This window comes from Trichosurus vulpecula, chromosome 3 (genome assembly GCF_011100635.1).
Source record: "Trichosurus vulpecula isolate mTriVul1 chromosome 3, mTriVul1.pri, whole genome shotgun sequence".
Classification (NCBI taxonomy): Eukaryota; Metazoa; Chordata; class Mammalia; order Diprotodontia; family Phalangeridae; genus Trichosurus; species Trichosurus vulpecula.
Window position 1 is genome coordinate 391,231,785 of NC_050575.1, and position 19,446 is coordinate 391,251,230.

The window sequence follows — 19,446 nt, forward strand, 5'->3', positions numbered from 1 at the left end:
ATGTCCAAAACAGAACGCAGTTATCTTTTTCCCTAAATCTTCCCCCAACCTCATTCTTCTAGTCTCTCAGGTTAGCAACCTAGGTGTCCTCCTCACTAGCAAAAGTCAGTGTAAAGCCATGGAGTGTTGTGTGTGAGGAACAGCAAATAGGCTGGTATAGCTGGAAGAAAATATGCATTTATTAAGCACCCACTGTATACTAAACACTTTACAAATATCTCATTTGATGCTCAAAAGAACCCTAGGAGGTGCTATTATTGCCCCCATCTTATAATTGAGGAAACTCAGGCAGACAAAGGGTAAGTGACATGCCCAGAGTCACACAGCTGGGAGGTGTCTGAGGCTGGATTTGAACTCAGGTCTTCCTGACTCCAGGTTTAACACTATGCAGAAGTAAAGCTACTCTTCCTAGACGGAAGTGAATTGCCTTCTACGGCCATTTTGTTCCAAAGGCGCCCTGAACTGCCAGCAGGCTCTCCTCAGCCAGGCTTTGCCCACCCCACAAGAACCTGAGGTTCCCTCCCATCCTGTCTGCCCCCTTCTGGACAGTCTACAGCTTATCAAGGCAGGGGTGGGAGAGCGTGGTGGGGAGCAGAGGTGAAGCGTCACTACAATGATCAGCCAAGGAGGAGAGAAAGGGTCTGATTTTGGTTTTCCTGGTCAGTCCAGAGCCCAGGGGAATTTAACGGTGAGATCGCCCAGCTCTGCCTGGTACACATCATTGAACCTGGCATTCTGCTCAGGGGAGAAGTATTCCTTCCAGTTTCCTGCTACACCTAAAACGAGAAAACGACAGAGTGAAATGCTGGGCTAGGTAAAGCCTCCTCTTTTCCCTGCGGAAGCCCTGCGGGAACTCCCAAGCGGTGGGGCTCGGCAGCGCACCTCCCCGGGCGCACCCCCCCACCCCCCACCCTCTCCTTACCTTTCCGCATAAACTTTCCCATGCTGTGGTCAAGTACCTCCGGAGGGACAAGAGAGTAGTTAAGCATATCATTTTGACTCATGAAGGAAAAACTGGAGTAATGTACGATGTTCTCAAGCTCTTTGGGTTCCAGCTGCTGGCCCAGGAAGTCAGACAGGCTCTGGACAGCCTGGAGAGGGTCCTTGGAAACAGGGCGCAGGGATGAGGCTGAGGCTTCATTCCACCCTCACCTCCCCTCCTCCTCCGGAGACGCAGCTCCGGAACCTCTGCTGCTCCTGAGGGAGGAGTGGGGAGAAACCAGGCTGGGGAACCTGGGGGCAGGCTTGGGGAACCGGGACCAGGGCTGGAGACTGGGGAGCCGGTGTTCCCTACCTATTCCAACTGGTGCGCGTGTGCGTGGGTGCGTTCATGAGTATGTGTATATGTGTGTATGATGCATGTGTATGTGAGAGGGTGCATGAGAGTGTATACGATTATATGTGTTTGTGACAATGTGTGTGCTTTTGTGATTATGTGTGAGTACATTGTATATGTGTGTGTGTTTATGAGGATATGATGTCTGTATATATGGCATGTGTATGTGTGATTATGTGTTTGTAAAGTGTGTATTTGTGTGTCTGTGACAATGTGTGTGCTTTTGTGATTATGTGGGGATACGTGTGAGTATCTGTGTGTATGTTTGTGAGAATGTGTGTAGAGATGTATCTGTGTTTGTGTATGTGTTTATGAGTATATGACGTGTGTGTAATGCATGTGCATGAGAGCTGTGTGATTATGTGACTTATGTGTATAATGTGTGTCTGTGTTTGTGATTACGTGTGTGTATTTGTCAATATGTGGCTGTGTGTTTGTGGGTTCATGATCCAGCTATCTTTATTTTCCAGCCTCCCAGCACTACTTGTTTGTTTCTCTGGGAGTCTGGAGTATCTGAGAAGACCCGGGGGGAGCTGGGGAGCTAGGGAGCTAGTATGGAAGGCTGTTGCTTGGGGAAAAGATGAAGGTCAAAGCTGGGGACCATGCGCTCCTTTCTTCTCTAATTGTGGCATCACCAAAGCCAGGATTAGCCTCAGCTCAGGGAAGAGGAGACCCCTGAGAAGACCGTGGGAAGGGGCTCTGGGATCTAGCACTGAGGACTGAGCCTAGGGAAACGCAGTGGAGGAATGTCAGTCTACCTGAGACAGATCTTCGTAAGTGATCAGAAAGAAATTCAGTTCTTGCTGGACACTTAGCCAGTCCTTTATGTGGCTAAACCAGGAACCAAAATTCACTGGGGGAGAGAAGGCAGAGAGAGGGTCAAGCACATGCTCCCAAGCCCAAGCCAGCAGCCCCTCAGCTCTGAGCCAGGGAGGGCTCTCCCAGAAGGCAGGGGGGCATCTGTCTTGGGCCTAGAGGAAGAACACATATTATTTGAACTTTCTGAAATCAGCAGCAGAGGCCTCGGGCCTTAGAGAACTTCCTAGTGGTCTGGCACTGTCAGGATTTGCCTGAGTTGCTGGTAATGAGACAAAGGGGATTGGGTGGAAAATAGCCCTGACTCTGACATCAGGAGGTCCTGGGGCAGAATCCCTGGTCTGCCACTTACCACCTGTGGGACCTGGGGAAAGTCATTTAACCTCTGATCCTTATTTTCCTCATCTGTAAATGAACAATAGAGAGGGGAAGAAGCAATTATATGGTGCCTACTGTGTGCCAAGAACCACGCCAACCGCTTTACCAAAATTATCTCATTCTATCCTTACAGCAACCCTGCGAGGCAAGTGCTCCATTTTGCAGATGGGGAAACTGTGGAAAACAGAGGGTAAGTGACTTGCTCGGGGTCACGCAGCCACCAACCTTCTCTGAAATGTACCATTTAGACTGCAGCGCTTCTTAAACCGTGGGTCAGGGTCGCGAAAAAATTTGGCAATAGTAAAAGATTTCTGAATGCACAACAACCAAAAATTAATTAAAAAATCAAACGTGCAATGGATCTGAGGTGTTTCTGGCAGTGCTTGCCTGTGTTGTATCCACCGCAACCTTGGTTCTGAACACAAAGCATGAGCACTTTGCACCGCATGTGCCCTCAGGCCATGCAAGGCCGCTGCTGAAACTAGAAAAAGGATCTCCAGTGGGAAAAGGTTAGGAAGCCCTAATTTAGGGGCAGCTAGGTGGTGCAGTGAGTAGAGCACCGGCCCTGGAGTCAGTTGGACCTGAGTTCAAATCTGGCCTCAGACACCTGACACACTTTACTAGCTGTGTGACCGTGGGCAAGTCGCTTAATCCCAATTGCCCTGCCTTCCCCCCTCCAAAAAAAAGGGCCCTGATTTAGAGAACTTCTGAGGTCCCTCTCAGCTCTAAATTATGATCCTAGAAGGGACGGCGGACAAGGCTAGTTTCCTCATCCCCTTTGCTGGTTTTATCTGTGGCTCTGCTCACGTTCCATGGCAATCTTATCTCATTTGGCCGGCTCCCTAATGGTATCTTAGACCAGAGGTCTATCATGTGCTGTGCAAGACTCCCGGGCACAGCCTGACCTAGATTAAAATGTATTGGAAAATTTTTAGCCAAAAAAAATATAACAGAACACAGATAATATGACAGTTTAAAACTACATCAACATGCAGCCCAGACGGATCCTTACGTGTGGTTTTAATGACCCCCCTTTTCTATTTGAGTTGGATACCATCATCTTAGACATAAGTCGGCCATCTTTCCCTCCATCAAACAGGCCAGACAGGGAAGGGCAGAGTAGGAAGAAGCTTGTGGGCCTCCCCCCCGCCCCCCAGCCATTCTACTGCTCCTGTCCCATTAGTGTCATTGGTGCCCCAGGAAGGAGCAGGAATCCCTTGATCACGGGATATACCCCAAAACAACTCTATCCCCCTATCCAGGGTCTTGAACACCCCTCCCAACCAGAAGGTTAACCTTGCCACTGATGAAATCATAGAATCTCAGAGTGAGGAGAGATCTCAGAGGGTCCTAGAATAGAATGAGAAATCCTTTCTCAATCCAGATTCTGCTTGACATCTTCCATTGATGGAGAATTTGCTTCCACTGGGAGGGTGAAGTCCTCAACACCAGAACGAACCCTTTCTATTTTTGGACAGCTCTGATCAGTGAGTTAGACATTAGACCAGATATTAGAAATTTTTTTTGCATGACTTCATATGTATAATGGGTATCATATTTCTTGCCTAATGGGTATCATATTTTTTTGCCTTCTCAGTGGGTAGGGAGGGGATAGAGGGAGGGAGAGAATTTGGAACTGGAAATTAAAATTAAAGAGATTATCCAGACATAAGAAATGAGACTGCCCCTCAAAAGGGAGCTCATGCCTGGCCAGGTTTTCCTCCCTATCAGTTCTGTCCTCACCACCCTGGGTCCCCATATGATAACCTTTGCCCTCCAGGAAGTGGCCAAAAAAGTCTTCAAAGGAATTGAAATCTGGCAGAAACTTCGCAAACTTGTGGAAATGATAGAAGGAGACCAGGACATCCTTTGGGTTCCGTGCCAGGTACACCACCTAAGGAGAAACCAAATGAAGGAAGAGAAGGAACAACCCTGAGCTTTTGATGCAAGTTCTAAGGATTGTTGCCTAACCAAGTTCCTTAGGGAGTCCCCTCTAGCCCAGCTTACTTTTCTCCCACTTCTCTCTGCCACTTCCTATGTTCATCCAGAATCATGGAATTCAAGATGATTTAAGCTGAGTGAACCTTATAGATCATCTATTCATAGAATCAAAGGATACGGAAAGGTTAGAAGACACCTTAGGAATCAAATGGACCAACTTCTTTATTCTATAGAAACTGAATTCTAGAGAAGGAAGTGATAGAACTGTAACTAAGGCGGGTTGGCTGAGGCTTTGTTTCAGGGCACTGAACTATAAAGGGTGCTGACAGCACTAGTATTACTTTGGCATGCAGAAACAATTGAGTTTAGCACTTAGCAAGAGCAATTCTTTATAAATCAGGAAACTACTGAATGCCCTCTGTGTTCCCAATTCCTTCCAACAGTGGCAGTACCAAGGTGAGCTCCCCTTTGGCCTGGCCCCATTCCACTCCCTCCTGCATCAGAAGCCTGAGAGTGTCCTGAGTTCTCTGTCTATGGGGATTGTGTCCTGGGGTCTCTCTCTCCACTTCATGCGAATTTATGGGTTTTTTTCTGAAGTCTGAGGTCTTTCCACACCTCTGTCTCACAACTAAATTTGGCCCCCTTCCTGCTGTTTTCCTGGGTATACCTTATGACTGATGCCCCGGGTGACAGTCTTGGGAAATGACTCATCCAAGACCACATCAGTAATACGTGGCAGAGCTCGTATTCAAACCCAGGTTTTCGGACACCAAACCCAGAGCTCTTGTCTCAAATTCTTCATTTTGAAGTAAGGGAAATTAGGACCTGGAGATGCTAAATTACTTTCCCAAGATCACACGGCTAGTGCCCATGTAAGAATCAGAGTTAGTATTAACATTAATGCTAGTTAATTAAAAATGGCATTTTTTTCCTTATTATTGTTACTGAATAGCTGTTGTTTGTCATTCAGTCTTTCTTCAGTTGTGTCTGACTCTTCGTGAACCCCTTTGGGATTTTCATGGCAAAGATACTGGAATGGTTTGCCATTTCCTTCTCTAGCTCATATTACAGATGAGGAAACTGAGGTAAACAGGGGGAAGTGACTTGCCCAGGGTCACACAGCCAGTAAGTATCTTGACTCCAGGCCTGGCACTCTTCGAGACTGAAGGACAAACAACAACAGCTGAACCAAGAACTCATGTCTTGACTACCTGATTGAGACAGTGTGGGCTTAATGAGTGGCTGGGATCTTAAGCCTACGTGTGGTGTGCCTCCGTTTTGAAAGTGTTTTGCTACTGCTCACTCCTGAAGGCAGGAGAGATGATTCACACCAAGGACTAGAACACCAAACAGGAGGCTGGGTACTAATGGTTCTTTTTGGCATGGGGAATGTTGTATTGCTGGAAAGTACACCACTAAGTCATTCACTCCCTTCTGCTGGCTGCTGGCTTTGGTTCTGAAAATCACCTCATGCCTCTCTTCAGTCTACCAAAGAATCACAGTTTTGGACCTAGAAGGGGATCATAGGGGCCGCTAGGTGCCAATCTCTTATTTTACAGAGGGACTGTTAAGTGACTTGTCCAAGGTCACACAGTAAGTATCAAAGATGCCATCTGAACCTCGGTCTTCCTGATTTCAAGTCTAGCGTGCCATCCATCATACCATGCTGTTGCCTGACAACCAGCTTGTCCTATTCCACTTATGTGTTTGGTTTCCTCCATTCTGACTGAAAGCTCCCATTCCTCACGTACATATAGCTAGGCCCAAGGATTTGGCTCCTGAATCACACTCAGGCCCCTGGCATCCTGGACCTGAGGATATTGTGTTGGTTCCTTGCCTGCTTTAGGACCAACTGCTTTTAAAAAATTTTATATATGTATATATATACATATACATATACATACATACATACATATATCTCACACACATACAAATATATATTATTTATATACATTATATTACCATTATTTCTATGACTGTATACACTAAATTCACACATTTACATGTTATTTATATATATCTATGCATCAATTATATACATATATCTCATATATATGTATGTGTATATTTTGTATGTGTGTTTATATGTATTATATTATGGATATGAGCATTATGTATATATTTTATTCTGAACTTAAAAAACACTGAATAAATGGGCATTTCCTCACCTGGATTGTATATGAAACTGCAGGTCTTTACTGCATAGGACTTATTTGTTTTTCTAAGTGTATGATAAACTCAGCAAGTAGCTTTCAAAGCTGTCCAGCCTCTTTCTGCTTCCTTTTGACTCTCCTTTTGTTCTTTGCATTAAAAAAAAAAGATGCTTCAAGGGACTTGTTTTCTTTCTTTTGTTTTTCTTTTTCCTTCTTTATCTCTATCCCCTTTCTCACCTTCTTACCCATGTGTTTCGCTGTATGTTTTTTTTCTTAGAAAAATAAAAAAGACAAAGAAAGCCTCTGGGACCAATCTTACTTACTCGAGCCTTAGAGTTCTTCAGGTTATGAATCAGTAATCTGGCAGGTAAGTGAGTGGTGAAGAGGCGTGGTTTGGATGTCTCTATCTGGGTCAAATTATCCAATAAATATGTATGCTCAAGCCAGGGAACCCGAGCCCAGGTAGGTATGCTCTGGATGGTCTGTAAATCGTCTTTGTTGAAGATGAGGCTCAGGATTTGCTGCATCCAGGTTGTACCTGGAAGAGAAAGGAAAGGGGGGGTGGTTTTGAAGGCTAAGGGTGGGGAGACAATGAGGTTAGGGATCACAGCTCCCCCCCATTTTTCATTCCCCAAGAATTAGAAACCAATGCCTCCATAGCTTGTCCCTCTCGCACAGTTCTAATGGAGGCAAAGTTGGCTGTCTACACATCCTTATTTCTTCCCTCTTCAATGTCTTCTCCCTAAGGTGTCTGCTGTCCTCTGGCTGCCCAGGGTCCTGATCCCAGCATCCCATTCAGAGCTGTGCTCTCCAAATAGCACTAGTGCTTCAGATCAAGACAAAAGAAAATGGCTTTTTCTTTAGGCGAAGACCAGAAATTTAACAGAGTAGCTTTGATGTGGGGCAGCTAGGGGGTGCCATAGTGGATAAAGCACTGGGCCTGGAGTCAGGAAGTCTCATGTTCATGAGTTCAAATCTGGCCTCAGACACTTACTAGCTGTGTGACCCTGGGCAAATCACTTAATCCTCTTTGCCTCAGTTTTCTCATCTGTCAAATAAGCTGGAGAAGGGAATGGCAAATCACCCCAGTATCATTGCCAAGAAAACCTCAAGTATGGTCATGGAGAGTTGATAGGACTGAAAAACAACTTAATTTAACACCTTTGGTGTCATTCCCTACCTCCACCTGACAGGATAGGACCCATCAAGAGGCAAATTCTTTCCTTTGTTCCCAGAAGGATTAAACGAGGGTCCTCTCCATTTAAAGTATCGTTTTTCATGCAATAAGTCACTCAAACAGGATTCTCTATGATGTGTCTGTGGGAAGAATCACATTGAGTCCTGGAGATGAGCGGTTGAGGAGGAAGGAGATATGGATATGGTTGATCACCTACTAGGAATGCTAATCTAAAACTGGATAGTTAAATATCTTAATTTTCTTTCTTGGATTCCTATAAATGTTATCTAAAATTTTCTTGGAGCAGAGACAATTGGAGGGCATGAGGTAACATGTTGCCATTTGGACATCTCCTTCTCTAAATCAAAAATGACTTGGAATTAGATTAATCTTAAATAATCTAATAAGATTAATCTTGACTTAAAATTGTTTCTGGCAGACTGGTACCTAAACAGTGGTAGTTTTTTTCTTTAACAGTATGAAGAAGGATGATGGATGATCATAAGCAGTATTATCTCATAAAGCAGAGAGAACCACTTGAAAGAAAAGTTTGGCAAGACAGGCAACAAATGGTCCCAAAAGCATTTAAGGATGAGAATAGAAGGAGAACTAAAAACAGAAGAAAAATGGAGATTTGCAAAAATTCATATTTTGTGGCTGTTTTCGGTTGTGTCTGACTCTTTGTGGCCTCATTTGGGGTCTTGACAAAGATACTGGAGCGGTTTGCCATTTCCTTCTCCGGCTCATTTTACAGATGAGGAAACTGAGGCAAACAAGGTGAGTTGATTAGCCCAAGGTCACACATCTCATAAATATCTGAGACCAGATTTGAACTCAGGAAGATGAGTCTTCTTGACTTCAGGCCTGATATTCTATCCACTGCTCTGCCTAACAAACTCTGTCCTCTACCAGGGATAGTGGAACCACCACACACGAACCTTAACATCAGAGTTCCAGATGTCCCTACAGTAGAGTTAGTAGAGGTAGAAATGACATTAAAAGGAACAAATACGAGCAAAACAGTTGGATGGGGCCAAGTGTTTGCAGAGATGTATGCTAGAGGGGCCGCAATTGTGAGGGCTTTGAGAGACCGATATACAAGCTGTCTCAAGAAAGGGAGGATGTCAAATACATGGGGAAAAATCTCAGGTCATATTAATAGTGAAGGGGAAGGAAAGAGGGAGAGGGAGAGGGAGAGGGAGAGGGGGAGGAAGGGAGAGGGAGGAGAGGGAGGAAAGTGGAAGGGGGAAGGGAAGGGGGAAGGGAAAGGGGAGGAGGAGGGGGAGGGGGAGGGAGATGCCACACGCCAGGAACTGCGCTAAGTGCTTTACTGTTATGATCTCATTTGGTCCTCACAACAACCCTGGGAGGTAGGTGCTGTTATTATCCTATTTTACTGTTGAGGACACTGAGGCAAAAAGAGGTTAAGTGACTTGCCCAGGGTCACACAGCTAATAAGTGTCTGAGGCTGGATTTGAACTCAGATCCTCCTGACTCCAGGCCTAGCACTTTATCACTTAATACCTAAAGACATGTGCCAGAAAAAAACACCATTAATGACCAACCTATATGCCTACTCTTCCCATCTGTATAAATCTTTATGAGAATCATCCATATGTGAGTCCAGGCTATCCCTGATGAAAGTATTAGCAAGAAGCAAGCAGGCTTTTCCAATTCATATTCAACAATGGACCACATCTTTAGCATCTCACAATTAAGTGAACAGGGAGAGAATATGAGATCCTATTGTGTTTCTTGTTGGATTATGAAATACTGTTTGGTTCAGCAGAACATTACCCTGACCTGAAGGCCCTTTTACAACAAAATGATTTGCATCTACATATCAAATTCACATACTCAAGATTCCTAGGAACAAATAACAACAGAAAGAACCCTACTCAATTATGCTCTATTAATAAACATTGGCTTTTTTTACTTTATTTTCTTGTGGTTTTTTTATTTTGCCTTGTTTTTTCTTTCATGACATGACTAGTATGGAAATATGTATTGTATTTCTGCACATTAAACTAGGGTATATCAAATTGCTTGCCTTCTCAACGAGGGAGGAGGAGAGGGGGGAAAGAATTTGGAACTAACATTTTTTTAAATGAATGTTAATTTTTACATGCAATTGGAAAAAAATGAAATATTGAAAAGAAAAAACTCATTTTGCAGATAAATAAACAAACAAGCAAACATTGGTTGAGGCACAAAAGAGGGCGATGTAAGCTTGCCAGAGCTTTTTGCTAATGTGATGGAAGAGATCAGAGCACAGTTCAGATCAAGGAGGTATTCTCTTGTGGATGTTGAGGTCCTCCAGATGCCTGCTTGCAGATAACATTCTACTAACCATGTTAAGCCTTAGAAGATTGCAGAGATCAAGGGAATTTGGCCTGTCCATCCACACAGAAAAGCCCAAGTAGATGAAGAAGGTCTTTTGCCCAGATTTCAACATATATTTACAGGCAACACTCTACAGATCTTGGCCATCATTATATCTTAGGGACTGTCGGGACGGATGGAAATGAACTGGGGTTCAGCATTGATAAGGAGGAAAGTAAGCTAGATTGCTTTTAGAGAATTGCAAAGTTCTGTTATTGATCCCGATCTTCCCAAGAAGACAAAGGTATATTGTTTTTGATTACTGGTATTTTACTAATGTTGCTATAAAAGGTACAACTGTCTATGAAGAATTAAAAATTAGTACCCAATAGAGGACAATAGAGAGGAACATGATGGGTATGAACAGGCTGCCACGTATAACCAATGAGGAATCCCTGAAGGAGTCAGCAGGAGTTTGAGATGACATCAAGGATGGTATAATAGGAAGAGACAATGAGCTGATCAAGTGGCAAGAATGAGGGATGACAGGTAGACAGCCGAAGTGCTCTCCTGATGTCAGGAGAAATTGAGGAAGCCCGTTGGGGGACTGCTTGTGGCAAATTTAAGAGAGGACATGGACAAGAATTCCATGGGATCGGCAGGTGTGGATGGGTTGGGTTGGGGTCTACAACATTGCCCAAATTAATGAGATTGCAGATCCATCTGAGTATCATAGAATATTTCAGTAGGTGGCAGACCCTGTGCTAGGTATTGGAGATACAAAGGTGGGGAGAGGAAAGGGAAGGGAATAAGCATTTATTAAGTGCCTTCTGTGTGCCAGGTGCTGTGCTAAGCACTTTACAGATATTATCTCACTTAATCATTAAAACAACCCTGGGAGGGAGGTGCTGCTCTTATTTCCATTTTATACTTGTGGAAACAGATTGAGTGACTTGCCCAGGGTCAAACAGCCTAGAAGTGTCTGAGGTTGAATTAGAACTCAGGTCTTCCTGTCTCTAGGCCCAGGGCTCTATCCACTGCACCACCAAGCCCTAAAGAAGCCCTGAATTGGAGATTTGGAGCTGGAAGAAACTTTATGGCAGAAGGAGATGTGGCGGATCAGGCTCTACCCTGATCATATCCCATGTACACTTACAAGATCTCCCAGTCAATTAAGAAGAACAGGGTTGGGTTCAAATCTTTCCCTTTGATGCTTCTCACCTCTATGAACTTGACGTCCCTCCATTTCCTCATCTTTGAAATGAGGGTGTTGGAGTCTATGGCCTCTGAAATTCCTTCTGAGTCTACATCTATCTGTGAAGCAAACCCAGGTCCTCTGATTCCAGGGCCAATGCTCTTTCCATGGCAGTGTCTGAGTTTTAAAAGAAGGTTGCTTTGGTGGGTCCTGTTGCCTTGGCTTTCTTGCAGTGAATAGACTACAGTCTCCAAGACTCAGGGACCTAGCTGTTAAAGGAACAGGTGCCCTGTGTGCCAGGGAGCTAGAAATCAGAGGGAAAGAGGACAACAGTGGAGTGATAAAAATCTGGCACTGTACATGGCTGGGCCAGCCCATCCATCCTGCTTCTTTGAAGTGATCCCTGAAATACAGTCATTTTAGATTCTTCCCTTTCACTCACCCCAACATGACATAGCCAGTCTTGTCACTTTTGTTTCTCCAAGATGTCTCAAATCAATAAAAATGTTTTTAGTTTATTTGTGTCCATGGGGTCTGGCATATAGTAGATGTTTAACAAATGTTTATTTGCTCACATAGTAGGTGCCTAATAAATGCTTACTGATTGATGGATTTAAAGGGAATTCTTAAAACTCTTCATTTTCATAGAGTAGTAGAGCAAGCCCTTGGCTTGTATACCAGGGCCTTAATTTCTACTTCTGCAATTAACTGAGCTAATCTTGAGGCCTCTCCATTTCTTCTCAAGATATCTAATGGGGATAATAAATCCTACTGAGTAGAGTGGTTCTGAGGCTCACACAGTGGACTGAGTGTTGGATTTGGAGTACGGGAGAACTGAGTTCTAATGCTGCCTCAGACGTTTGCCAGCCGTGTGACCCTGGGAAAGTCATTGAGTCATTTTCAGCCTCAGTTTTCTCATCTGTAAAGTGGGGCTAATAGCACCTCAGAGTATTACCTTGAGGATCAAATGAGAACATCGAGTAAGATCAAAATGTAAAGCATTTCAAAAACCTTAAAGAACTATAGAAATGTTATTAATTAACAACAATATTGACAAATGTGAAAGTGCAGCTAGGTGGCATAGTGGATAGACTACTGGCCCTGGAGTCAAAAGGACCTGAGTTCAAATTCAGCCTTAGACACTTACTAGCTGTGTGACTTTGGGCAAGTCACTTAACCCCAATTGCCAAAAAAAAAGGTTAAAGGTATTGCACAAATTTGTTATGCTATTAATTTCAACAATTACTAATTAATTGGTTATATCATTATTAGGTTGGAAAATGTGAGCTCAACTCAAAGCAAGCTAGGGGGCTTAGTGGATAGAATGCTTGGCTTGAAGTTAGTTAAACTTGAGTTCAAAGCCAGCTTCAGGCACTTACTTCCTGTGTGACTATGGCCAAGTCACTTCATTTCAAATGAGGGGATTGGATTTGATGATCTCTAGGGTCTCTTCTTGTTTTAAATCTATGATTCTGTATTAGCCTTTGGGCATAAATGTCCTCAGATGTCTTTTTAACCTTGTCTTCTCTTTGGCTTTCCCAGGGTTCTGCCACTATTGGCCTTCTAGAATTTAGTAATTTAGAATTTCCCTCTGGAAAACTAGAGGTCCATGTCCCTTTCTCCATCAAACCAGAGTTACAGCTGAAAGATTGAGAGCAGTTTGGGCTGAGTGATGGAACCCTGCTTGTCACTCAGAATATAACCATAGGGACACCATGTAGGACCATATTGTGTAGGAAACATGGAGTCTGACTTGCCTCCTGCACCAACATCCATCCGAATCTTCTAAAATAGCCCAACACCATAGGAAGTTGTATAAAAAGAAACCTGTTCAAGGTGGTCTCATCTGATTCATCCATTCGACTTTCTCATCCTATGCTGCTTCTTCAGATGTATTAATCTTTACTCTTAATTTACCCATTGACTTTTGAAATAGGGCCTTTTGTACTATTGTGCTACAAGAAATGATAAAGGAGATGATTCCAGAGAAACCCGGGAAGACTTGTATGAACTGATGTAGACCGATATAAGCAGAACCTAGAGAACAATTTATACAATAACACCAATACTATAAAAATTAACTATTTTGTAAGACTTAAGAACTCTTATCAACTCAATCACCAGTCATGATTCCAGAGGACCAACGATGAAAAATGCATTTCACCTAATGAAGAGGTGATGTTCTAAATATGTAGAACGAGACCTACCTTTTTGGATACTGCCCATATGAGAATGCGTCTTGCTTGACTATGTATATTTATTATGTTGGTAACAAATGGGTTTTACTTATTTTTCTGGTAGGGGGGAAGTGGAAGGAGAAAAATAAATGCCTAATAACTGAAAAAACGCTTTAAAAAAAAGAAATAGGGCCACTGATCTGAGGTTTTATGACTATGGAAACAGCCAAACTTGAGTTATTCAAGGAAGACAAAAGACTTGGGGCTCCTTTCATTCTGACCTTCAATTTGTTCCATTCTACGCTAATCCAAAAAACCTTTGTGGAGAGGCGATGGAGAGGAGAGGGAACCTCTCTGAGATCCCGAGGGGATCAATTAGGGCAGACTGCCTCTGCTCTGGATTTGCCCTCCCTTTCAATCAATATGCATTTAATAAGCATTCACTATATACCAGGCACTGTTCTAAGCACTAGGGATACAAAGATAACAGAGAAAACACTCCCTGTTCTCAAGGAGTTTACATTCTAATTAGTGAGACCAACATGTACATACACAGGTATATACAAGACATATATAAGGCAGAAACAAGGTAGGCTGTCAATTCAGTTCAATAAACATTGATTAAGCACTTATTATGCGCCACAGGCACTGCACTAAATACTGGCAATACAAATAAGGAAAAGAAAGACAGTCCTTGACCTCAAGGAGCTTACAATCTAATGGGAGAAGACAACATATAAAAGGGCACTGAAGAGTGGTAGTGGATGAGAAGCTGGCTGATTTTAGAAAAACTTGGAAAGACTTGCATGAAATAATGAAGCGAAGTGAGTAGATCAAACAGAACATGGTATACAGTTACAGGAATATTGTTCAAAGAAGAACTGTGAACAACCAAGTTATTCTTAGTACTATAAAGACTCCAATCAACTATAAAGGACCTACGAAGATGCTATCCACCTGCAGAGAAAGAACTGATAAATAGAAGTATGCATAGTATGGTTTACACATGTTTTTTTTCCAATTAATAGTTTTTTTTTCCGGTTACATATAAAGATAGTTTTCAGCATTCATTTTTATAAGATTTTGAGTTCCAGATTTTTTTCTCCCTCACCACTTCCTCCCTCTCCAAGAGAGCATGCAACCTGATATAGGCTATACATGTACAATTCTATTAGACATATTTCCCCATTAGTCATGTTGTGAAGGAAGAATCAGAACAAAAGGTAAAAATGAGGAGAAAGGGAAAAAAAGGGAAGATCATATGCTTCAATCTGCATTCAGACTCTATAATTCTTTTTCTGGTTGTGGATAGTATTTTCCATTATGAGTCTGTAATGGCAAACAAAGTGGGACTTTTTGTTGTCTTTTGTTTTGGAGTGCTTCTCAGCACTAAGGCAATCAAGTGCCTTTGAGTATTGCCTTTGTTTCAATCAAGAGTCTTTGATTGAATTGGGAGTCTTTGATGACCTGGCTTAAGTACCGGAAAGGCCTTTGTCACATGGGTTTGAGTTGTATGGTTATGATGCCCTCTGACCCTGAAGAAGTGTATATTTACTCTAAGGTTAGCACTTGGGGCTTACTCACTGGAAGAGTGTTATGTGATTTGACCAGACAAGACTCTGGGTAGCCATTGGAGCTCCCCGGCTTTAAAAAACCCAGATGTTGGTGCTTCTCTCTCTGGTAATTATGTATGTAATGTCTTGGACAGACAACTAGAATCCTGTCCGCTGATTTGTGTTATTTTGCTCTGTTTATATAATTTCTGCTTGCAATTTCTGTTTGTGTTTTCTCTGAAGTTCAGGGTGCTGACTTTTTCCCCTGAACTAAGTGAATGATATATGTATGCTTAATTAAAGTGAGACTGTAAACTTCTTAAAGTTGCTTTCCTTAGAAAAGCAGATCAAAGAACCTGTGCTAGCAGCCCTCCTGTGTGCTGGTGTTATTGGTCTTACACAGCCACAGTGGTGGCAAGTAGTATTGTTGTTACATCATCTTAGATCATTGTATTGCTGAGAAGAGGTAGGTCTATCAAAGCTGGTCATCACACAGTGTTGCTATTACTGTGTACTTTGTTCTTTCTCTTGGTTCTGCTCACTTCATCCAGCATCAGTTCATGTAAGTCTTTCCAGGTTTTTCTGAAATCTACCTGCTCATCATTTCTTATGGAACAGACACGAGTAGACACGAAGCTATTGCATTACATTCATATACCACAACTTGTTCAGCCATTCCCCAAATGATGGGCATCCCTTCAATTTCCAATTCTTTGCCACCACGTAATAAATATTTTTGTGCATGTGGGTCCTTTTCCATTTTTTGATGATCTAGTAGTGGTATTGCTAGATCAAAGATTAGGCACGGTTTTACAGCCCTTTGGACATAGTTTCAAATAGCTCTCTAGAATCGTTGGTTCAGTTCACAACTCCACCAATAATGCATTAGTGTTCCAATTTTCCCGCATCTTCTCCAACATTTATCATTTTTCCTTTTGGTCATATTAACCAATCTGATAGGTATGAGGTGGTACCTCAGAGTTGTTTCAATGTGCATTTCTCTAATCAATAGTGATTTAGAGCATTTTTATATGACTATAGATAGCTTTAATTTCTTCATCTGAAAATTGCCTGTTCATATCCTTTGACCATTTATCAGTTGGGGTAAATATGTTTATAAATCATTCTCAAATCGTGGCCCTTTCCAGCGCAGGATGGGGAGATAAGGAGAGAGAGTTTGGAACTTAAAATACAGCAAAAATAAATAAATAAAATGAAATGATTGGGGGTGGGGCATGGTGATACTAAGGGGAGTTCAAACCAAGCAGAGCTGCAGATAGAAAGTGTAATTTGATCAGGAAGGTCCAAATCCTGTCCTCTATCATCATGGAAACCTGGGATTCCATGATGTGGAAGTGAAGGGAGCATTCTCAGAATTCAGAAGAATAAATGCAAAGGCACGGAAATCAGAGACAGTGCACTGTGTGTGAGGAACAGCCAGTAGATCAATTTGTCCAGATGGTAGAGTTTCTAGAGAGAAGAAATGGATCAGAAGATAGGAGGAAGAGGGCTGTAAATGCCCAACAGAGCTGGGTGTCTTCAGTCCTATAGTTGATATCGAACCACTGGTGAGTTTACTGAGTGGGGGATATGGGTGACATGGTTAGATCTGTACTTTAGTACAATAAGTTTGACAGCCAAGTAAAGAATGGATTGGTGTGGGGAAAGGCTTGGATAAAGGAAACCATTTAGAAGGCTGTTGGAATAGTCCAGCAATGACATGAAGCTAAGCTCATATCATATTGTTAGGTTAAAAACATTTTTTTATAGATAAGGAAAAATCCTCTCAGTCCTCCATAAGATAGACGCTGTAAAACAATCAGGGTATTTTTTTATCCTTAGCAAGTGTTAAAGGAGAGATAAGAAAGACATCACAGTTTGGCTTTGAAAGCCTCTCATAACCTACTTTCCCCCTCCCCCACCTTTGCAGTCTTCTTGTCACCCACACCCCCCATTCAGTAAACTCACCAGTGGCTCCCTATTAACTATAGGATTGAAGATACCTATATTCTCCTTTCCCCCCACTACTCTGCAATCCAGTGGCACTGGCCTCATTCCTCACGCAAGACATTCCATCTCCTGACTCCAGGCATTGTTCTCCCTGACTGTCCCCTATACCTACAATGTTCTGGTAGCTTCCCTGAATTCCGTCGGGTTCCAGCTAATATCTCACCTTCTGCACGAAGCCTTTCCCGGTATATGTCTCTCTCTGTATACGTATACGTATATGTATATATGTGCATATGTATATATATATATGTGTGTGTGTGTGTGTGTGTATATATATATGTGTGTGTGTGGAGAGACACAGAGAGAGAGAGAGAGACAGAGACAGAGAGCTATAGAGAAACATATCCGCACTTAATTGTAGCTTTCTGGGTGGGGGGTGGAGGGGGAAAGAGCAAAGTAAAAAACTGCACAGCAGAGAACAAAAGAAAACTTACAAGGAAGCAAAGAAAAGATGGACAGCTTTCAACACAAAGTGTAGCATTTATCATACACGCTTTCTGGAAATGAAATTTTATTGTTACATATTTTGAATCCTCTCTTATGTTCTGCTATGCCCATGACATGTTTTTCTCCCCTTTCTTACTTTGTATTTAAGTTCCAATATTTAAGTTTATGGGATGTTTTTGTTTCTTTTCTCTATTCTGTATTTGTATTCTGGTGTTTGAGTCTAAAATAAAAGAAAAAAAATGAACACACAATTTGGAGAGGAAAAAAAAAGAAGCCTTTTCCAATTCACTTTCATGCTAAAGCTTCCCCTCTGGGACTGTCTCCAATTTATCCTATCTATATTTTGTTTGCATGATATCTTCTGAAAACCCCAGAACACTGGGACTCATCACATCTTTCCCACTAAACATCTACCCCACATGCATGCAGAAGATTCTTTTCTTCCCTTTTCCACCACCCTGCAAACCTATCCTTCCCTGTCAAACTCTGGCACAGTGGAGAGGGCACTCTCAGCAGCATTGCCATGCCAAGCCCCAAAAGGAGGCATTAAAACCAGGGAGTCCCAAAAGAAAGGAGAGAATGAGGTTGGAAGACTGAAAGGCACTGCATTCAGAGCAGAGTCACAGATCTCTGGGAATGGGTAATAACTAAGAGTCTTGGCCTCTGGCTAACTCCTCCCAAAGCTCACTGTTTGGAGGGGATGGAGGTGACTAATCTGGAGGGAAGTGGTCTGGAACCCAACTCAACTCTGACTCACCCAAACGGAAAAAATCCAAGCTAACTGACGTACTTCTTTGCTTGCTATGGAATGCCATCATGAAATGATTTTTAGGGTCACCATATACGAATTTAGACCCAGCAGATCTCATGTGGACAATCTCCCACCAAACACAAGATGGAAATTTCAGAGGGCTAGAAAACAAGGAATGGGCATTGACCAACGTATGATGGAGACATTTGGGATGGGAGGGGCACCAAGAAGGAGGAACAGGGGCATTGAAAGGGAGGTGGGAAGGCTGACCAAAGCCAAGAACTATTTCACAATTTTTCAGATATTCAGTTTTGCCAAACTGCCTCTGTTACCTGACTTTGGGAAGGTGACCAAGAGGACGTCTGTGTCTTGGAACTGGAAGTTGGCGGCAGCACGCAGGCTCTCTTGGGTGTGCATATTTCCTGGCACTGATATGCCCTCAAAGACTTCTGTCACCTCAATCCTGGCCATGACAGCGGCTCCTCTGCAGGGAAAGGGGAGCCCAGTATAAATGTTAGAGAAATTATCTGAGAGGATCCACCACTTGGGAAGGTCTCTAAGACTGGTAATTCTAGTTCTCTAGGTCCCTAGGAAGAAGAGGAGAGTCCAAAGGAGCCAGTCTTCAACAGCTTCCAGCTCTGGGTGGGGGAGGTTGTTCTACGAAGCCCAATGTATTACATGGCCTGCCTAGTATAGTTTTATTATCTATTTGTTTCTATAACTCATTTAATTTTTTCTTCAAGAACTTGACTATAAAACTTTGCATATCTTTTGACCCAGAAATACTGGTACACCAAAGAGATCAAAGGAAAAGGAAGAGGACTCATATGTACAAAAATATTTATAGCAGAATTTTGTGGGGGCAAAGAATTAGAAACCAAGGAGATGCCTATCAAATGTGGAAATGGATGAACACCCTCCCACCTCTCCTCACTTCACCCACCTTTCCAAGAGTCCCCCATCCCCTCTCCCACCCCAAGCTCAATCCACACACCCCTCCAAAAGTTCCCCCCATCCTCTCCCCCCACCTTTCAAAATCCCAATCCACACACCCCTCTAAAAGTCCTTCCCCCACTGTGTCCTCCAGTTTTCTCACCTCTCTATACTTTCAGAAGACTTCTTTTTTTTTTCTCTGAGGGGGGAAGGCAGGGTAATTGGGGTTAAGTGACTTGTCCAAGATCACACAGCTA

The 19,446-nt window shown here is 42.8% G+C and overlaps 1 protein-coding gene across 3 annotated transcripts in view; it reads right to left on the reverse strand.

Annotated features, from left to right (window-relative positions):
• Window positions 1-303: 303 nt before the first annotated feature.
• LOC118844146 (sulfotransferase 2B1-like) overlaps window positions 304-19,446 on the reverse strand; it is a 23,659-nt gene continuing 4,516 nt past the window's right edge. The window contains exons 2-7 of one of the 3 annotated variants that reach the window (XM_036751982.1): window positions 18,589-18,740; window positions 6,948-7,162; window positions 4,298-4,424; window positions 2,095-2,189; window positions 923-1,103; window positions 304-776 (exon numbers count right to left, since the gene is read on the reverse strand). In XM_036751982.1, the coding sequence (XP_036607877.1) occupies window positions 661-776; window positions 923-1,103; window positions 2,095-2,189; window positions 4,298-4,424; window positions 6,948-7,162; window positions 18,589-18,727 (873 nt within the window). In that variant the 5' untranslated portion in view covers window positions 18,728-18,740 and the 3' untranslated portion in view covers window positions 304-660. Of the gene's footprint in view, window positions 777-922; window positions 1,104-2,094; window positions 2,190-4,297; window positions 4,425-6,947; window positions 7,163-7,804; window positions 7,945-18,588; window positions 18,741-19,446 lie in introns of those variants that run through there. The other 2 variants (XM_036751983.1, XM_036751984.1) reach the window with 2 other exon arrangements.